Source organism: Hypanus sabinus, chromosome 17, assembly GCF_030144855.1.
Source record: "Hypanus sabinus isolate sHypSab1 chromosome 17, sHypSab1.hap1, whole genome shotgun sequence".
NCBI classification, from domain to species: Eukaryota; Metazoa; Chordata; class Chondrichthyes; order Myliobatiformes; family Dasyatidae; genus Hypanus; species Hypanus sabinus.
The window spans coordinates 78,479,634-78,498,881 of record NC_082722.1 but is presented as its reverse complement, the minus strand read 5'-3'; the positions used below and the strand labels follow the sequence as shown (position 1 = coordinate 78,498,881).

The 19,248-nt window shown below is 47.2% G+C and overlaps 1 protein-coding gene across 4 annotated transcripts in view; it reads left to right on the top strand.

Moving 5' to 3' along the window:
• The window catches only part of cmtm4 (CKLF-like MARVEL transmembrane domain containing 4), a 95,002-nt gene that overhangs the window by 58,642 nt on the left and 17,112 nt on the right, over nucleotides 1–19,248 (top strand). Inside the window, exon 3 of one of the 4 annotated variants that reach the window (XM_059993294.1) lies at nucleotides 2,019–10,144. The exons of 2 other annotated variants lie outside the window; for them this stretch is intronic. In XM_059993294.1, coding sequence (XP_059849277.1) covers nucleotides 2,019–2,189 — 171 coding nt within the window. In that variant the 3' untranslated portion in view covers nucleotides 2,190–10,144. Of the gene's footprint in view, nucleotides 1–1,786; nucleotides 1,979–2,018; nucleotides 10,145–19,248 lie in introns of those variants that run through there. One more of the 4 variants, XM_059993293.1, reaches the window with a different exon arrangement.

The following is a 19,248-nucleotide window of genomic DNA, read 5'->3' as shown; positions in this document are numbered from 1 at the left end:
CTCTGCAGTGTCCCATCGCACACTCCCGGGGTTGGACAAAGTGTAAAACTCCCTTTGCAGTGTCTCATCGCACACTCCCGGGGTCGGTCACAATGTAAAACTCCCTCTGCAGTGTCCCATCGCACACTCCCGGGGTTGGACACAGTTTAAAACTCCCTCTGCAGTGTCCCATCTCATACTCCCGGGGTCGGACAAAGAGTAAAACTCCCTCTGCAGTGTCCCATCGCACACTCCCGGGGTCAGACGCAGTGTAAAACTCCCTCTGCAGTGTCCCATCGCACACTCCCGGGGTAGGTCACAATGTAAAACTCCCTCTGCAGTGTCCCATCGCACACTCCTGGGGTCGGACAAAGAGTAAAACTCCCTCTGCAGTGTCCCATCGCACACTCCCGGGGTTGGACAAAGAGTAAAACTCCCTCTGCAGTGTCCCATCGCACACTCCCGGGGTAGGTCACAATGTAAAACTCCCTCTGCAGTGTCCCATCGCACACTCCCGGGGTTGGACAAAGAGTAAAACTCCCTTTGCAGTGTCCCATCGCACACTCCCGGGGTAGGTCACAATGTAAAACTCCCTTTGCAGTGTCCCATCACACACTCCTGGGGTCGGACACAGTGTAAAACTCCCTCTGCAGTGTCCCATCGCACACTCCCGGGGTCGGACAAAGAGTAAAACTCCCTCTGCAGTGTCCCATCGCACACTCCCGGGGTCGGACAAAGAGTAAAACTCCCTCTGCAGTGTCCCATCGCACACTCCCGGGGTTGGACACAGTGTAAAACTCCCTCTGCAGTGTCCCATCGCACACTCCCGGGGTTGGACACAGTGTAAAACTCCCTCTGCAGTGTCCCATCACACAATCCCGGGGTCGGTCACAGTGTAAAACTCCCTCTGCAGTGTCCCATCGCACACTCCTGGGGTCGGACACAGTGTAAAACTCCCTCTGCAGTGTCCCATCGCACACTCCCGGGGTCGGTCACAGTGTAAAACTCCCTCTGCAGTGTCCCATCGCTCACTCCTGGGGTTGGACACAGTGTAAAACTCCCTCTGCAGTGTCCCATCGCACACTCCTGGGGTCGGACAAAGAGTAAAACTCCCTCTGCAGTGTCCCATCGCACACTCCCGGGGTCGGACAAAGAGTAAAACTCCCTCTGCAGTGTCCCATCGCACACTCCCGGGGTCGGACACAGTGTAAAACTCCCTCTGCAGTGTCCCATCGCACACTCCTGGGGTTAGACACAGTGTAAAACTCCCTCTGCAGTGTCCCATCGCACACTCCTGGGGTCGGTCACTGTAAAACTCCCTCTGCAGTGTCCCATCGCACACTCCCGGGGTCGGACACAGTGTAAAACTCCCTCTGCAGTGTCCCATCGCACACTCCCGGGGTCGGACACAGTGTAAAACTCCCTCTGCAGTGTCCCATCGCACACTCCCGGGGTCGGACAAAGAGTAAAACTCCCTCTGCAGTGTCCCATCGCACACTCCCGGGGTCGGACACAGTGTAAAACTCCCTCTGCAGTGTCCCATCGCACACTCCCGGGGTCGGACACAGTGTAAAACTCCCTCTGCAGTGTGCCATCGCACACTCCCGGGGTCAGACACAGTGTAAAACTCCCTCTGCAGTGTCCCATCACACACATTTCCAAGCTAGGGACTGAAAGAATTAGTGTGTGACTTCCATCGGCCGTGTTCGACCATGGTTACTGCTCCTCTGGTAGTCACTGGGAATGGCTTCTCCAGGGCACAAGCCAGGGCAGAGTTGATATGGAGATCCGTCTGTTGCCCATGCAGTGGGACCCCCCTCTCCACGCTGATGACGGGTCCAAAGGAACGACGGGAGTCGGTACAGTTTGCTGCCAGCAGCATCGCAGGAGTTGCCGTGCCAATGCTGGGTTCAGCAGTCAGCCGCCTTCGGGACTCCCACTCCAGACTTTCCCTCAGGCTTTACTCCTGAAGCCTTTCCCATGAGCCGGTATAGTCGCAAGGCAGCAGAGGTTTGAAATCGGAGTTTTCCCTCTCCTAGGTGAGCTACCATCCGTGGTTAACGGGCCCCGTCTGCCCGGAGCAACCGGTTTTAAGGTGCCAGTGGTCTGCCTTTGCCCCTTCTCCTGTCAGTGAGACAGCTCTGCCAGGCATAAGAACTACACCACACGTGAAGGCCAGGAGTTGGACTTGGTTGTCGGAGGCTGTTTGAGACGCACGCCATGAAGAGCATTTTGTTTGGCAGTGGGAGCTCATCCTCACTATCACCCTTTGGCTAGAACTACCCTTGTACTAGACATAAAGTGAAACTCCCTCTCCTCTGTCCTGTCACACACTCCCCACATGCATGTTAAATTTCTTTGCCGTTTGCAAGCTGCAGGTGCAGTAAGTGAGGGAAGTCTGTCCATCCTGAACTGTCCCTGGACTGCTAGTGCTTGGATGTACGAGAGGAATATCGGATTATCCGCTCTTTCCTTGTAGAAATACTCTACACCTTGTTCCTTTGCAATCTACACACTGTAGACACCTTGTCATATAGCTCCTGTATGTTCCTGGTCTTCTGCTGCAGTAACCCATCCACTTCATGGTTCGATGTGTTGCGTGTTCAGAGATGCACCTCTGCACACCACTGTTGTAATGTGTGGTTATTTTAGTCACTGTCACCTTCCTGTCAGCTTGACCCAGCCTGGCCATTCTCCTCTCACCTCTCTCATTAACAAGGTATTTTCACCCACAGAACTGCCACTCATCACTGGGTGTTTTGTTTTTGATTTTCACACCATTCTCGGTAAATCTAGAGTCTGTCGTGTATGAACATCCCAGGAGATCAGCAGTTTCTGAGATACTCAAACCCCCCCCCAACTGGCACCAACAATCATTCCACTGCAACAGTCATATAAATGACATTTCTTCCCCATTCTAATGTTTGGTCTGAACAACAACTGAACCTCTTGACCATGTCTGCATGATTTTATGCATTGAGTCGCTGTGAGATTAAATATTTGCATTAATGAGCAGGTGTACAGGATTACTTAATAAAGTGGCCACAGAGTGTATAACTAAATCTCTTTTGAAAACTTATCTTGAAATTTATTGAGGAGCAAATTTATTCATAACTATCAAAAACAGTTAGTTATCTACTCAGGGCAGGTAACAGTGGATACAGGCTGGCACAGTGGGTAGATAGATAGATACTTTACTGATCCCAAAGGAAATTACAGTATCACAGTAGCATTACAAGTGCACAGGTATAAATATTTGAAGTGAAGTAAAAAAGAATAAAAAATAAGTGACATCAAACAGTCTAACAGGAGCGGGGCCATCACTTTCCTGGCTATAAGTTGACTCATAGAGCCTAATGGCCAAGGGTAAGAATGACCTCATATAGTGCTCTTTGGAGCAGTGCGGTTGTCTTAGTCTATTACTAAAAATGCTCCTCTGTTCAGCCAAGGTGGCGTGCAGCGGGTGAGAAACATTGTCCAGAATTGCCAGGATTTTCTGTTGGGTCCTTTGTTCCACCACAGCCTCCAGTGTGTCCAGTTTGACTCCTATAACGGAGCCAGCCTTTCTAATCAGTTTATTGAGCCTGTCGCCTCTGTTGATGCCATTGCCCCAGCTCACCACTGCATAGAAGATCATACTGGCAACAACAGACTGGTACAACATGTGAAGGAGAGGCCTGCACACTCCAAACGACCTCAGTCTCTTGAGGAATTAGATGTGACTCTGGCCCCTCTTGTACACAGCCTCTGCTTTGGTGTTCCTTTCAAGTCTGTCCTCCAGGTGCACCCCCTAGGTATTTGCAGGTCCTCGCCACATCCACGTCCTCACCCTCAATGGTACCAGGGAGCAGTGCAGGCTTAGTCTTCCTAAAGTCCATCTCCTTGGTCTTACTGATGCTGAGCCGGAGATGATTCAGCTTGCCTTTCAGTTCCACAGACTTGGGTTCAATCCTGACTTTGGGCTGTCCTTATGGAGTTTGAACATTCTCCCTGTACCTTTGTTCCTCTTGTCCTAATTGTGCTTTCTTGCAAAGATTGTGTATAGTTTATACAAAATGCAGGAGGAGCTCCACAAGTCAGGCAGCATCTGCGGAGGAGCATAAAGGGTCTCGGCCTGCAACTTTTAACCAAATAACAAATACAGCACGGAAACAGGCCATCTCGGCCCTTCTAGTCCGTGCCGAATGCTTACTCTCACCTACTCCCACCTACCTGCACTTAGCCTATAACCCTCCATTCCTTTCCTGTCCATATACCTATCCAATTTTACTTTAAATGACAAGATTGAACCACTTCTACCATGTTCCACAGAGCTACCACTCTGAGTAAAGAAATTCCTCCTCCTGTTACCCCTAAATTTTTGCCCCCAACTCTCAACTCATGTCCTCTTGTTTGAATCTCCCCTACTCTCAATGGAAAAAGCCTATCCATGTCAATTCTATCTATTCCCCTCATAATTTTAAATACCTCTATCAAGTCCCCCCTCAACCTTCTACGCTCCAAAGAATAAAAACCTAACTTGTTCAACCTTTCCCTGTAACTTAGGTGCTGAAACCCAGGTAACATTCTAGTAAATCTCCTCTGTACTCTCTCTATTTTGTTGACACCTTTCCTATAATTCAGTGACCAGAACTGTACACAATACTCCAAATTTGGCCTTACCAATGCCTTGTACAATTTTAATATTACATCCCAACTCCTATACTCAATGCTCTGATTTATAAAGGCCAGCATACCAAAAGCTTTCTTCACCACCCTACCCACATGAGATTCCAAAATGAACTTCAACTGTTCATTCCCCTCAATAGATGCTGTCTGACCTGCTGAGTTTCTCCAGCACGTTGTATGTGTTACTCAAGATTTCCAGCATTTGCAGAACCTTGTGTGTACGATTTATGTCTAATTTATAGTTTTCTTGTGAATGTTGCTTATATGATGTTAGGCGTTGCCTTTTTAATTGCAACTCTGCCTGCATGTTCTTGTGCTTGTGATGGTAAACTCATCTTTGACTGCTCCGGTTTCCGGCAACATCATAAAGATGTTAATTTCTTTTCTGGAAGTTGCTGTTTCTATGCCGGTGAGTGGTATGGGACAGTGTGGAGGATTAAGGGAAGGAATGGGTTGCTGTGTATGCCAGTAGGCTCGATAAGCTGAACAGCCTCCTCCCTATGTGGTAAGTAAATATAGATCAGCTCCTGTAAAGAGCTTTTGGGTCAGGTGACTTCCCATAATGCTGTTGCATGCTGGTGTTGACATTACCACCCCGAGTCTCCACGTTGTTCCCATGGTGAGTTCTATTGTTGCAGAATCCATTTAGAATCAGAATCAGATTCATCATCACTGACGTACACCATGAAATTTGTTATTTTGCAGTAGCAAAAACAGAGCTGCGTTATCATAACAAATACAGTGGATTCCAGGGCCATCGGTTAAAAACGGGGGCAGCCACTTTATTTGGACAACTCTTAAAGAAGAAAAACTAGTTGAGAAAATAGCTGGGATTCCCCTTGTTTATTTGGGACACTATTTTGCTTAATTGGGATAGGAGACAATTGCCGAATAGCAGCAGTCATGTGTGCTTGTGAGACTGTTAGACATCTCACTGTGCTTAGAGTGAACCGCTTTAAAATAGCGTCAGTTGCATGTGATTATGTTCAAAAAGCAGTGATTTTTGTTGCTGATTGTTGGCAATAAATCAGCAGTAAGATAATTTAGAACTGTTTTGCTCACTGCGGTTTCAATTGAGTTGAATTGACTTTATTTCTTACATCCTTCACATACATGAGGAGTAAAAAATCTTCGTTACATCTGTGTGTAAATGTGCAACGTGCAATTTATAGTAATTTGTAATAAATAGTATGTACAACAGGACAGTCAATATAGCGGGAATACAGTTGTATCAGCGTGAATTAATCGGTCTGATGGCCTGTTGGTCCTGGCTTTTATGCTGCGGTACCGTTTCCTGGATGGTAGCAGCTGGAACAGTTTGTGGTTGGGGTGGCTCGGGTCCCCAATGATCCTTTGGGCCCTGTTTACACACCTGTCTTTGTAAATGTCCTGAATAGTGGGAAGTTCACAACTACAGATGCGCTGGGCTGTCTGCACCACTCTCTGCAAAGTCCTGAGATTGAGGGAGGTACAGTTCCCATACCAGGCAGTGATGCAGCCAGTCAGGATGCTCTCAATTGTGTCCTTGTAGAAAGTCCTTGGGATTTGGGGCCCCATACCAAACTTCCTCAACCGTCTGAGGTGAAAGAAACACCTTTGTGCTTTTTTCACCACACAGCCAGTATGTACAGACCGCGCGAGATCCTCGGTGACGTGCATGCTGAGGAACTTGAAGCTTTCCGGCTTGGAGGCGCCAGACACAAAAAAAATCTGCAGATGCTGGAAATCGAGAACAAACTGGTGGAGGAACTCAGCTGGTCAGGCAGCATCTGTGGATACGAATAAACAGTCAACGTTCATCCTGGTGAACGGCCCTGGCTGGAAACATCAACTCTTTACTCGTTTCCATGGATGCTGCCTGGCCTGCTGAGTTGGAGAGGACAGAACTGCTGGGAGTGAAAATGAAACAATTTCACCATTTCAACAAGCTAGGAGCTCTGAAGAATTTGAAGGCATGGACAGTCATCTTGAATGTTATAATGAAATTGATTTGGAGGATGCAGTCGTCGAAAGCGTTGTATTATCTGTACTAGCTGTCTGTGCTGATTTTGTTCATTTCCAGTCAATAGAAAGAAAATGTCAGCCCACACTGGATGAATTCCTCCGTTGACAACTATTAGGAACTAATACATAGTTTTGAGGTACTGTGGTAGTATTGGGAGTCATAGAGTCAGAGAGAAGTACAGCACAGAAATAGGACCTTCAGCCCATCCAGTCCATGCCAAATCATTTAAACTGGCTACTCCCTTCAACATGCATTGGGACCGTAACTCTCCACATCTCCACCATCCGTGTACCAATCCAAGCTTCTGGATTGATGAAGGGTCTCAGCCCAAGACATCGACTGGTTATTCATTTCCATAGATGCTGCCTGACTTGAGTTCCTCCAGCATTTTGTGTGTGTTGTACATAATTTGTTATTCGGTTAAACAGCAATTCATCTTTTTTTTTATATACCTTTTCATCTGCTTCCATGAAACTTTGGCGAATTGGGGCAGCCATTTAATTGGGCCAAGATGAGAGCAAACTAGGGAAATAGTGTTCCTGGACCATTCACAGCTTCACCCAATGATATCTGTGGCATCCGCAGTGTCAATCCCACCTGCCAGCCTGTGGTCTAAGTCCCTGCATTTCATGCCAGTCTCTTGCTCTTTCCTCGTCCTGTCCTCCTCCACTGACAGTCTGGAGTGGGATGTGGGCTCACACTGACCTCGGTTGTGAACTCAGGCAGGAGTGGCATTGCAACGTTGTAGGTACCTGGTGCACTTTCCCACCGGCTGTCTGAGGTTGGAGGGGAGTGTGATCTGATGGCTCATGGCTCATCCACAAAAACCCAGCCAGCCGGAGCCGTTTCCAGCTTTCAGAATCAGAAGCAAAGCCATAAGACATTGGAGCAGAATCGGGCGACTCAGTCCATTGAGTCTGCTCTGCTGTTCTCACTGACAATGTCATGAAACTTGTTTTGCTGCAGCTGAGCTTTGCAAAAATAAAAACTACAGTAGCTGGAAAAATAAATAAACAGTAAAAAAAAATAACGAGGATCGTTCACAAGTTCATGGACCGTTCAGAAATCTGATGGCAGAGGGAAAGAAGCTGCTCCTGAATCGTTGGGTCTTTAGGCTCCTGCACCTCCTCCTTGATGGTAGTAACGAGGAGAGGGCATGTCCTGGATGGTAAGGATCTGCAATGATGGATGCCAGCATGAGGAAGATGTCCGCCATGGTGGGGAGGGTTGTGCCCATGTTGGAATTGGCCGGGTCTACAATTTCCTGTGGTTCCTGTGCATTGGAGCTTCTACACAGGACGTGATGCAGCCAGTCAGAACACTCTCCAGAAATGACCCAGCAGCATGTGATCTATCTGTTGCCCCTGGCAACGGGCTGTTCATATAGTGGTCAAATAAAGTGGATAGAGATAACATCTGAAGTTAAACATGAGATTGGGTCACAAGCCAGATTTAAAGGAATGAGGCAGAGACCACATGATTACAAAGAAAACAGCCTCTGTTCGACTGAAAGACCTTTCCAAGATCAAGGAGTTGCCTCAGGGAAGAGTTAACCCTCACTTGAGCAGCTAGTAACTCTGCCATGGATGGTCCCAAGCTCAGTATGCAAAAGGAGGAGAGTTCGGCACGGGGCTAGCAACCCCATCCCGTAAAAAAACCTCAGAGCTACAGACACACCAACAGAAACTCCAAAGACCTCATCGTGGGAGAGGGAGGATCTTCTTGGACGGGCTACACCCGGAGACAACTTGAAAGACCAGCCCAGCATAGAGGACTCAGGTGAGCTGTTGCTGATGGCCTGAATTCCAGAGTGAAGAATTCAAAGTGGACGTCTCCAGAATGGAAGGACGTTAGGTGGTGACAGCTAACACACACATCTGTCTACATCAGTGGTGTCGAGGTTGAGAGCTTCAAGTTCCTTCGAGTGACATCACCAAAGGCCCGCCCTGGTCCAACCACATTGATGTGACGTCCACAAAAGCTTCCCAACACCTGCGCTTCCTCAGGAGGCTAAAGGGATCCGGCAAGTCCCTGTCGACTCTTACCAGTTTTTACAGGTGCATCACAGGAAGCAACCTATCACAGCTGGGTACGGCAATAAGATACAGAGAATTGTGCGTTCAGCTCAGCACATCGCAGAAACCAGCCTCCTCTCCGTTGACCCTGTTGCCACCTTGCTGCCTCAGTAAAGCAGCCAGCTTAATCAAAGACCTCACCCACCCTGGGCATTCACGCTTCCCCCTTGCCCATCGAAATCCTGAGACACGTACCACCAGACTCAATCACAGTCACAATCAGGTTCATCACCGGCATGTGTCGTGAAATTTGTTAACTTAGCAGCAGCAGTTCAATTCAATACATAATCTAGAAGAAGATAAAATGAATAATAATAAATAAATAAATTGCAGTAGACGTATATTGAATGGATTAAACTAGTGCAAAAACAAATAATATATATTTTAAAAAGTGAGGTAGTTTCCAAAGATTCAATGTCCATTTAGGAATCGGATGGCAGAGGGGAAGAAGCTGTTCCTGAATCACTGAGTGTGTGCCTTCAGGCTTCTGTACCTCCTACCTGATGGTAACATTGAGAAAAGGGCATGCCCTGGGTGCTGGAGGGCCTTAATAATGGATGCTGCCTTTCTGAGATACCACTCCTTGAAGATGTCCTGGGGACTTTGTAGGCTAGTACTCAAGATGCTGACTAAATTTACAGCCCTCTGCGGCTTCTTTCACTCCTGTGCAGTGGCCCCTCCATACCAGACAGTGATGCAGCCTGTCAGAATGCTCTCCACGGTACAACTATAGAGGTTTTTGAGTGTACTTGTTGACATGCCAAATCTCTTCAAACTCCTAATAAAGTATAGCTGACGTCTTGCCTTCTTTATAACTGCATCGATATGTTGGGACCAGGTTAGATCCTCAGCACTCTCTCCAGTTCTGATCGCTCTATGAGGATTGGTTTGTGCTCCCTCGTCTTACCCTTCCTGAAGTCCACAATCTGCTCTTTCATCTTACTGACGTTGAGTGCCAGGTTGTGGTTGCTGTGGCACCACTCCACTAGCTGGCATATCTCACTCCTGTACGCCCTCTCGTCACCACCTGAGGTTCTCAAGATCAGCTTCGATCCTGCTGATGTAACACTATGAATGGACCCCTAGTTCAATAAAATAGACTTGGCCTCACAACCTACCTCGTAATGAATTTGAACCTTATTGTCTGCTTGCACTTTCCCTGTAACTAGAATAAGGTGTTCCATTCTTGCTTTCCCTCGTACCAAGGAACATCAACAGGTGTAAGCCATTCACCCTTTTTAACCTCTCCACTGTTCTATAAGAACTTACTGTGTTCAGTTCTAGCCACTACATTATAGGAAGGATGAGAAAACTTTAGAGAGAGTGCAGAGGAGATATGCCAGGATGCTGCCTGGATTAGAGAGGGTGCAGAGGAGATTTACCAGGATGCTGCCTGGATTAGAGAGGGTGCAGAGGAGATTCACCAGGATGCTGCCTGGATTAGAGAGGGTGCAGAGGAGATTCACCAGGATGCTGCCTGGATTAGAGAGGGTGCAGAGGAGATTCACCAGGATGCTGCCTGGATTAGAGAGGGTGCAGAGGAGAATCACCAGGATGCTGCCTGGATTAGAGAGGGTGCAGAGGAGATTTACCAGGATGCTGCCTGGATTAGAGAGGGTGCAGAGGAGATTCACCAGGATGCTGCCTGGATTAGAGAGGGTGCAGAGGAGATTCGCCAGGATGCTGCCTGGATTAGAGAGGGTGCAGAGGAGATTTGCCAGGATGCTGCCTGGATTAGAGAATTTGTCTCATGAGGAAAAGTTGAGCGAGCTGGGGATATTCTCTTTGGAGCGAGGGAGGATGAGAGGTGACTTGATAGAGGAGTCCAAGATAAGGGGCGTAGATCGAGTGGATAGTCAGAGACTTTTTCCAGGGTGGAAATGGCTAATATGAGAGGGTGTAATGTAAAAGTGTTTGGAGGAAAGTATAGGGGGGATGTCAGAGTTTTACGTAGAGTGGTGGGTGCATGGAACGTGTTGCCAGGGACGGTGGTAGAGGCAGATACATTGAGAACGTTTAGAAGACTCTTAGATGGGCACACGGATGAAAGAGAAGCGGAGGGCTATGTGAGAGGGAAGGGTTAGATTGATTTTGGGGTAGGCTAAAAGGTCAGCACAACTTCGTGGGCCAAAGACCCTATACTGTGTAATATGTTTTAAGTAACTTCTATCACAGCACCACTTTCTAACAGCTTCATATCTTTTCATTCTCTTTGTATGTAAGAATCTTTCCATCTCTGTCTTGAATAAACCAGTGACTCCTCTTGTGCCTGGAATTCCAGGGAATAAACCAGTGACTCCTCTTGTGCCGGGAATTCCAGGGAATAAACCAGAGACTCCTCTTGTGTCGGGAATTCCAGGGAATAAACCAGAGACTCCTCTTGTGTCGGGAATTCCAGGGAATAAACCAGTGACTCCTCTTGTGTCGGGAATTCCAGGGAATAAACCAGAGACTCCTCTTGTGTCTGGAATTCCAGGGAATAAACCAGAGACTCCTCTTGTGTCAGGAATTCCAGGGAATAAACCAGAGACTCCTCTTGTGTCGGGAATTCCAGGGAATAAACCAGAGACTCCTCTTGTGCCTGGAATTCCAGGGAATAAACCAGTGACTCCTCTTGTGCCTGGAATTCCAGGGAATAAACCAGTGACTCCTCTTGTGTCTGGAATTCCAGGGAATAAACCAGTGACTCCTCTTGTGTCGGGAATTCCAGGGAATAAACCAGTGACTCCTCTTGTGTCGGGAATTCCAGGGAATAAACCAGAGACTCCTCTTGTGTCGGGAATTCCAGGGAATAAACCAGTGACTCCTCTTGTGTCTGGAATTCCAGGGAATAAACCAGTGACTCCTCGTGTGTCGGGAATTCCAGGGAATAAACCAGAGACTCCTCTTGTGTCGGGAATTCCAGGGAATAAACCAGTGACTCCTCTTGTGTCGGGAATTCCAGGGAATAAACCAGAGACTCCTCTTGTGTCGGGAATTCCAGAGGTTCATCTCAGGATCAGATTAATTTATTTGTGGCATGTACGTGGAAACAGTGAAATGTGTTGTTTATGTCATCAACCCACACAATTTGTGGGAGAGCTGGGGCAAGTGTCATCACACATTCCATTCCAAAAAAGTATGTCCAAAACATTCAGCAGAACAACACAGAACAAAACAAGTAACAAAACAACAGAAAAACAAGTCCCGTTCCTCCCACCCACCCACATAAGTACACAGTCTTCCAGCCCTAGGACAGGCCATGTTCAGCCTCCGGCCCGAGGACAGGCCGTCTTCAGCCTCCGGCCCGAGGACAGGCTGTGCTCAGCCTCCGGCCCGAGGACAGACCGTGCTCAGCCTCTGGCCCGAGGACAGGCCGTTTTCAGCCTCCGACCCGAGGACAGGCCGTGTTCAGCCTCCGGCCCGAGGACAGGCCGTGTTCAGCTTTCAGCAGACTTGTGGATTCACAGAGACTGGGCCTTCAGCTTCCTAGTGGACGAGAAGTTAGCAGATTCAGGGCTACAGCCTTTGGGCCTTGACCTCTGGATATAAGAACATAAGAAATAGGAGCAGGAGTAGGCTATCTGGCCCATCGAGCCTGCCCCGCCATTCAATAGGATCGTGGCTGATCTGTCCGTAAACTCAGCTCCATCTACCTGCCTTTTCCCCATAACCCTTAATTCCCCTACTATGTAAAAATCTACCTAACTGTTTCTTAAATATATTTAGTGAAGAAGCCTCAACTGCTTCCCAGGGCAGAGAATTCCACAGATTCACCGCTCTCTGGGAAAACCAGTTTCTCCTCATCTCCGTCCTAAATCTTCTCCCTTGAACCTTGAGGCAATGTCCCCTAGTTCTAGTCTCACCTACCAATGGAAACAACTTTCCTACTTCTACAAAATTTTGTACGTTTCTATAAGAAGATCCCCTCTCATTCTTCTGAACTCCAGAGAGTATAGTCCCAGGCGACTCAATCTCTCCTCATAGGTTAACCCCTTCATCCCTGGAATTAACCTGGTGAACCTCCTCTGCACTGCCTCCAAAGCCAGTATATCCTTCCTCAAGTAAGGAGACCAGAACTGCACACAGTACTCCGGGTGTGGCCTCACCAGTATCCTGTATAGTTGCAGCATGACCTCCCGGCTCTTGAATTCAATCCCTCTAGCAATGAAGGCCAACATTCCATTTGCTTCTTAATAACCTGTTGGACCTGCAAGCCAACTTTTTGCGATTCATGCACAAGCATTTTCAAATCCCTCTGCACAACAGCATGCTGCAATCTTTCACCATTTACACAATAACCTGCTCTTCTATTATTCCTTTCAAAGTGGATGATCTCACATTTACCAACGTTGTATTCCACTTGCCAGACCTTGGCCCACTCACTTAACCTATCTATATCCCTCTGCAGACTCTCCACATCCTCTGTGCAATTTGCTTTTCCACTCAGTTTAGTGTCATCAACAAATTTTGCTACGCTACACTCAGCTCCCTCTTCCAAATCATCAATATAAATGTTGAACAGCTGCGGGCCCAGCACCGACCCCTATGGCACCCCACTCACCACTGACTGCCAACCGGAGAAACACCCATTCATATCAACTCTCTGCTGTCTATTGGTTAACCAATCCACTATCCATGCCAATACACCTCCTCCAATGCCATGCACCCGTATCATATTTGTAAGTCTCTTGTGCGGCACCTTATCGAACGCCTTCTGGAAATCCGAGTACACGAAATCCACCTGTTCCCCTCTACCCACTGCACTCATTATGTCCTCAAAGAACTCCAGTAAATTTGTCAAACAGGACCTGCCCTTTCTGAATCCATGCTGTGTCTGTCTAATGGAACCATTCCTTTCTAAATGTTTCACTACTTCTTCCTTAATGACAGCTTCAAGCATTTTCCTGACTACAGATGTTAAGCTAACTGGCCTATAGTTGCCCGTTATTTGCCTACATCCTTTTTTAAAAGTGGCGTGACATTTGCTGTCTTCCAATCTGCCAGGACCTGCCCAGAGTCTAGAGAATTTTGGTAAGTGATTACCAACATGTCTATTATAACCTCCGTCAATTCCTTCAGCACCCTGGGGTGCATCCCATCAGGACCAGGGGACTTATCTACCTTCAGGCCCTCTAGTTTGCTCATCGCTATCTCTTTAGTGATAGTGATTTTATCGAGGTCCTCATCTCCCATTTCATCCGTTACATCCTTCTTTGGCAAATGAGACATGTCCTCCACCTTGAAGACCAACACAAAATGGTTGTTCAATGTCTCAGCCATTTCCTTATCACCTAATATCAATTTCCCCTTCCAAGGGACCTACGTTGACTCTAGCCACCCTCTTCCGCTTTATATATTTATAAAAAATTTGCTATCTGTTTTTATATTTTGTGCTAATTTACTTTTATTATCTTCCGTTTCGTTATTTCTTGTTTAGTTGTTCTTTGTTGCTTTTTAAAGTTTTCCCAATCCTCCAGTGTCCCATTACTCTTTGTGAATTTGTACACATGAGCTTTTAATTTGGAACTATTTTTTATTTCCTTAGTTATCCAAGGCTGGCTCTCCCCATACTTACTGTCCTTACTTTTGACTGGAATATACTTTTGTTGAGCACTGAGAAAAATCTCTTTGAAAGTATTCCACTGTTCTTCAACTGTCCTACCAAAATAGCCTGTGCTCCCAATCCACACTAGCCAACTGCTCCCTCATCCCGTTGTAGTCTCCCTTGTTCAAGCATAATACACTAGTTTTAGATCCACTATTTCATCAGCACCTCTGATTGACCTTTGTGCTTCAATCAGATTGGCCCCAGAGCTTGCTGATGACATTGAACAAGATGAGATCCCCAAACTTCAGACGTGTTGATGATGGGACCCCAAACCCTAGGCCTTGACCAACAGACTCACCAATAACTGGACCCCAAACACTCCGCCTTGAACAATGAACTCACCAATAACTGGACCCCAAACACTCCGCCTTGAACAATGAACTCACCAATAACTGGACCCCAAACTCTCAGCCTTGAACAATGAACTCACCAATAACTCGACCCCAAACCCTAGGCCTTGAACAACAGACTCACCAATAACTGAACCCCAAACACTCCGCCTTGAACAATGAACTCACCAATAACTGGACCCCAAACTCTCCGCCTTGAACAATGAACTCACCAATAACTGGACCCCAAACTCTAGGCCTTGAACAATGAACTCACCAATAACTGGACCCCAAACTCTCAGCCTTGAACAATGAACTCACCAATAACTGGACCCCAAACTCTCAGCCTTGAACAATGAACTCACCAATAACTGGACCCCAAACTCTCAGCCTTGAACAATGAACTCACCAATAACTGGACCCCAAACTCTAGGCCTTGAACAATGAACTCACCAATAACTGGACCCCAAACTCTCAGCCTTGAACAATGAACTCACCAATAACTGGACCCCAAACTCTCAGCCTTGAACAATGAACTCACCAATAACTGGACCCCAAACTCTCAGCCTTGAACAATGAACTCACCAATAACTGGACCCCAAACTCTAGGCCTTGAACAATGAACTCACCAATAACTGGACCCCAAACTCTCAGCCTTGAACAATGAACTCACCAATAACTGGACCCCAAACTCTAGGCCTTGAACAATGAACTCACCAATAACTGGACCCCAAACTCTCAGCCTTGAACAATGAACTCACCAATAACTGGACCCCAAACTCTAGGCCTTGAACAATGAACTCACCAATAACTGGACCCCAAACTCTCAGCCTTGACCAACAGACTCACCAATAACTGGACCCCAAACAATCCACCTTGAACAATGAACTCACCAATAACTGGACCCCAAACTCTCAGCCTTGAACAACGAACTCACCAATAACTGGACCCCAAACTCTCAGCCTTGACCAACAGACTCACCAATAACTGGACCCCAAACTCTCAGCCTTGAACAACGAACTCACCAATAACTGGACCCCAAACTCTCAGCCTTGACCAACAGACTCACCAATAACTGGACCCCAAACTCTCAGCCTTGAACAATGAACTCACCAATAACTGGACCCCAAACTCTAGGCCTTGAACAATGAACTCACCAATAACTGGACCCCAAACTCTCCGCCTTGAACAATGAACTCACCAATAACTGGACCCCAAACTCTAGGCCATGAACAATGAACTCACCAATAACTGGACCCCAAACTCTCAGCCTTGAACAATGAACTCACCAATAACTGGACCCCAAACTCTAGGCCATGAACAATGAACTCACCAATAACTGGACCCCAAACACTCCGCCTTGAACAATGAACTCACCAATAACTGGACCCCAAACACTCCGCCTTGAACAATGAACTCACCAATAACTGGACCCCAAACTCTAGGCCTTGAACAATGAACTCACCAATAACTGGACCCCAAACTCTCCGCCTTGAACAATGAACTCACCAATAACTGGACCCCAAACTCTAGGCCTTGAACAATGAACTCACCAATAACTGGACCCCAAACTCTCAGCCTTGAACAATGAACTCACCAATAACTGGACCCCAAACTCTAGGCCTTGAACAATGAACTCACCAATAACTGGACCCCAAACTCTCAGCCTTGAACAATGAACTCACCAATAACTGGACCCCAAACTCTAGGCCTTGAACAATGAACTCACCAATAACTGGTCCCCAAACTCTAGGCCTTGAACAATGAACTCACCAATAACTGGACCCCAAACTCTCAGCCTTGAACAATGAACTCACCAATAACTGGACCCCAAACTCTAGGCCTTGAACAATGAACTCACCAATAACTGGACCCCAAACTCTCCGCCTTGAACAATGAACTCACCAATAACTGGACCCCAAACTCTAGGCCTTGAACAATGAACTCACCAATAACTGGACCCCAAACTCTCAGCCTTGAACAATGAACTCACTAATAACTGGACCCCAAACTCTCAGCCTTGAACAATGAACTCACCAATAACTGGACCCCAAACTCTCAGCCTTGAACAATGAACTCACCAATAACTGGACCCCAAACTCTAGGCCTTGAACAATGAACTCACCAATAACTGGACCCCAAACTCTCAGCCTTGAACAATGAACTCACCAATAACTGGACCCCAAACTCTCAGCCTTGAACAATGAACTCACCAATAACTGGACCCCAAACTCTCAGCCTTGAACAATGAACTCACCAATAACTGGACCCCAAACTCTGGGCCTTGAACAATGAACTCACCAATAACTGGACCCCAAACTCTCAGCCTTGAACAATGAACTCACCAATAACTGGACCCCAAACTCTCAGCCTTGAACAATGAACTCACCAATAACTGGACCCCAAACTCTCAGCCTTGAACAATGAACTCACCAATAACTGGACCCCAAACTCTAGGCCTTGAACAATGAACTCACCAATAACTGGACCCCAAACTCTCAGCCTTGAACAATGAACTCACCAATAACTGGACCCCAAACTCTAGGCCTTGAACAATGAACTCACCAATAACTGGTCCCCAAACTCTAGGCCTTGAACAATGAACTCACCAATAACTGGACCCCAAACTCTCAGCCTTGAACAATGAACTCACCAATAACTGGACCCCAAACTCTAGGCCTTGAACAATGAACTCACCAATAACTGGACCCCAAACTCTCCGCCTTGAACAATGAACTCACCAATAACTGGACCCCAAACTCTAGGCCTTGAACAATGAACTCACCAATAACTGGACCCCAAACTCTCAGCCTTGAACAATGAACTCACTAATAACTGGACCCCAAACTCTCAGCCTTGAACAATGAACTCACCAATAACTGGACCCCAAACTCTCAGCCTTGAACAATGAACTCACCAATAACTGGACCCCAAACTCTAGGCCTTGAACAATGAACTCACCAATAACTGGACCCCAAACTCTCAGCCTTGAACAATGAACTCACCAATAACTGGACCCCAAACTCTAGGCCTTGAACAATGAACTCACCAATAACTGGACCCCAAACTCTCAGCCTTGAACAATGAACTCACCAATAACTGGACCCCAAACTCTAGGCCTTGAACAATGAACTCACCAATAACTGGACCCCAAACTCTCAGCCTTGACCAACAGACTCACCAATAACTGGACCCCAAACACTCCGCCTTGAACAATGAACTCACCAATAACTCGACCCCAAACTCTCAGCCTTGAACAATGAACTCACCAATAACTGGACCCCAAACTCTCAGCCTTGAACAACGAACTCACCAATAACTGGACCCCAAACTCTAGGCCTTGAACAACAAACTCACCAATAACTGGACCCCAAACTCTAGGCCTTGAACAACGAACTCACCAATAACTGGACCCCAAACACTCCACTTTGAACAATGAACTCACCAATAACTGGACCCCAAACTCCCAGCCTTGAACAATGAACTCACCAATAACTGGACCCCAAACTCTCAGCCTTGAACAATGAACTCACCAATAACTGGACCCCAAACTCTAGGCCTTGAACAGTGAACTCACCAATAACTGGACCCCAAACACTCCGCCTTGAACAATGAACTCACCAATAACTGGACCCCAAACACTCCGCCTTGAACAATGAAGTCACCAATAACTGGACCCCAAACTCTCAGCCTTGAACAATGAACTCACCAATAACTGGACTCCAAACTCTAGGCCTTGAACAATGAACTCACCAATAACTGGACCCCAAACACTCCGCCTTGAACAATGAACTCACCAATAACTGGACCCCAAACACTCCGCCTTGAACAATGAAGTCACCAATAACTGGACCCCAAACTCTAGGCCTTGAACAATGAACTCACCAATAACTGGACCCCAAACTCTCAGCCTTGAACAACGAGCTCACCAATAACTGGACCCCAAACTCTCAGCCTTGAACAACGAACTCTCCAATAACTGGACCCCAAACTCTAGGCCTTGAACAATGAACTCACCAATAACTGGACCCCAAACTCTCAGCCTTGAACAATGAACTCACCAATAACTGGACCCCAAACTCTCAGCCTTGAACAACGAACTCACCAATAACTGGACCCCAAACTCTAGGCCTTGAACAACGAACTCACCAATAACTGGACCCCAAACTCTCAGCCTTGAACAACGAACTCACCAATAACTGGACCCCAAACTCTCAGCCTTGAACAACGAACTCACCAATAACTCCAAACTCCAAACCCAAACTCTAGGCCTTGAATAACAGACTTGCAATGATTGGACTCCAAGCACTTGGCCTTGAATTCTGGTCTCACTGATTTGTGTACCTGGGGGGTGCTCACCATTATTGGTGCCTCTTGCCCACATGGACCTCCGATCCTGGAACCCCCTTCCCATTAGCTCATTGACCTGGGGGTGGGGTGGGCACCAGCCCTCATTCTGACATCCGACGTCCAACCGCGTTCATGTTGCTGGCCTTCAGTTGCAGAGTGGAGGCTATACTCTGGCTGGCCCCTTAATCTCTACACATCCCTGTCCGTACTTCCTAACCTGACCCCTAACTCCCCTCTCTGTTCCCAAAACCA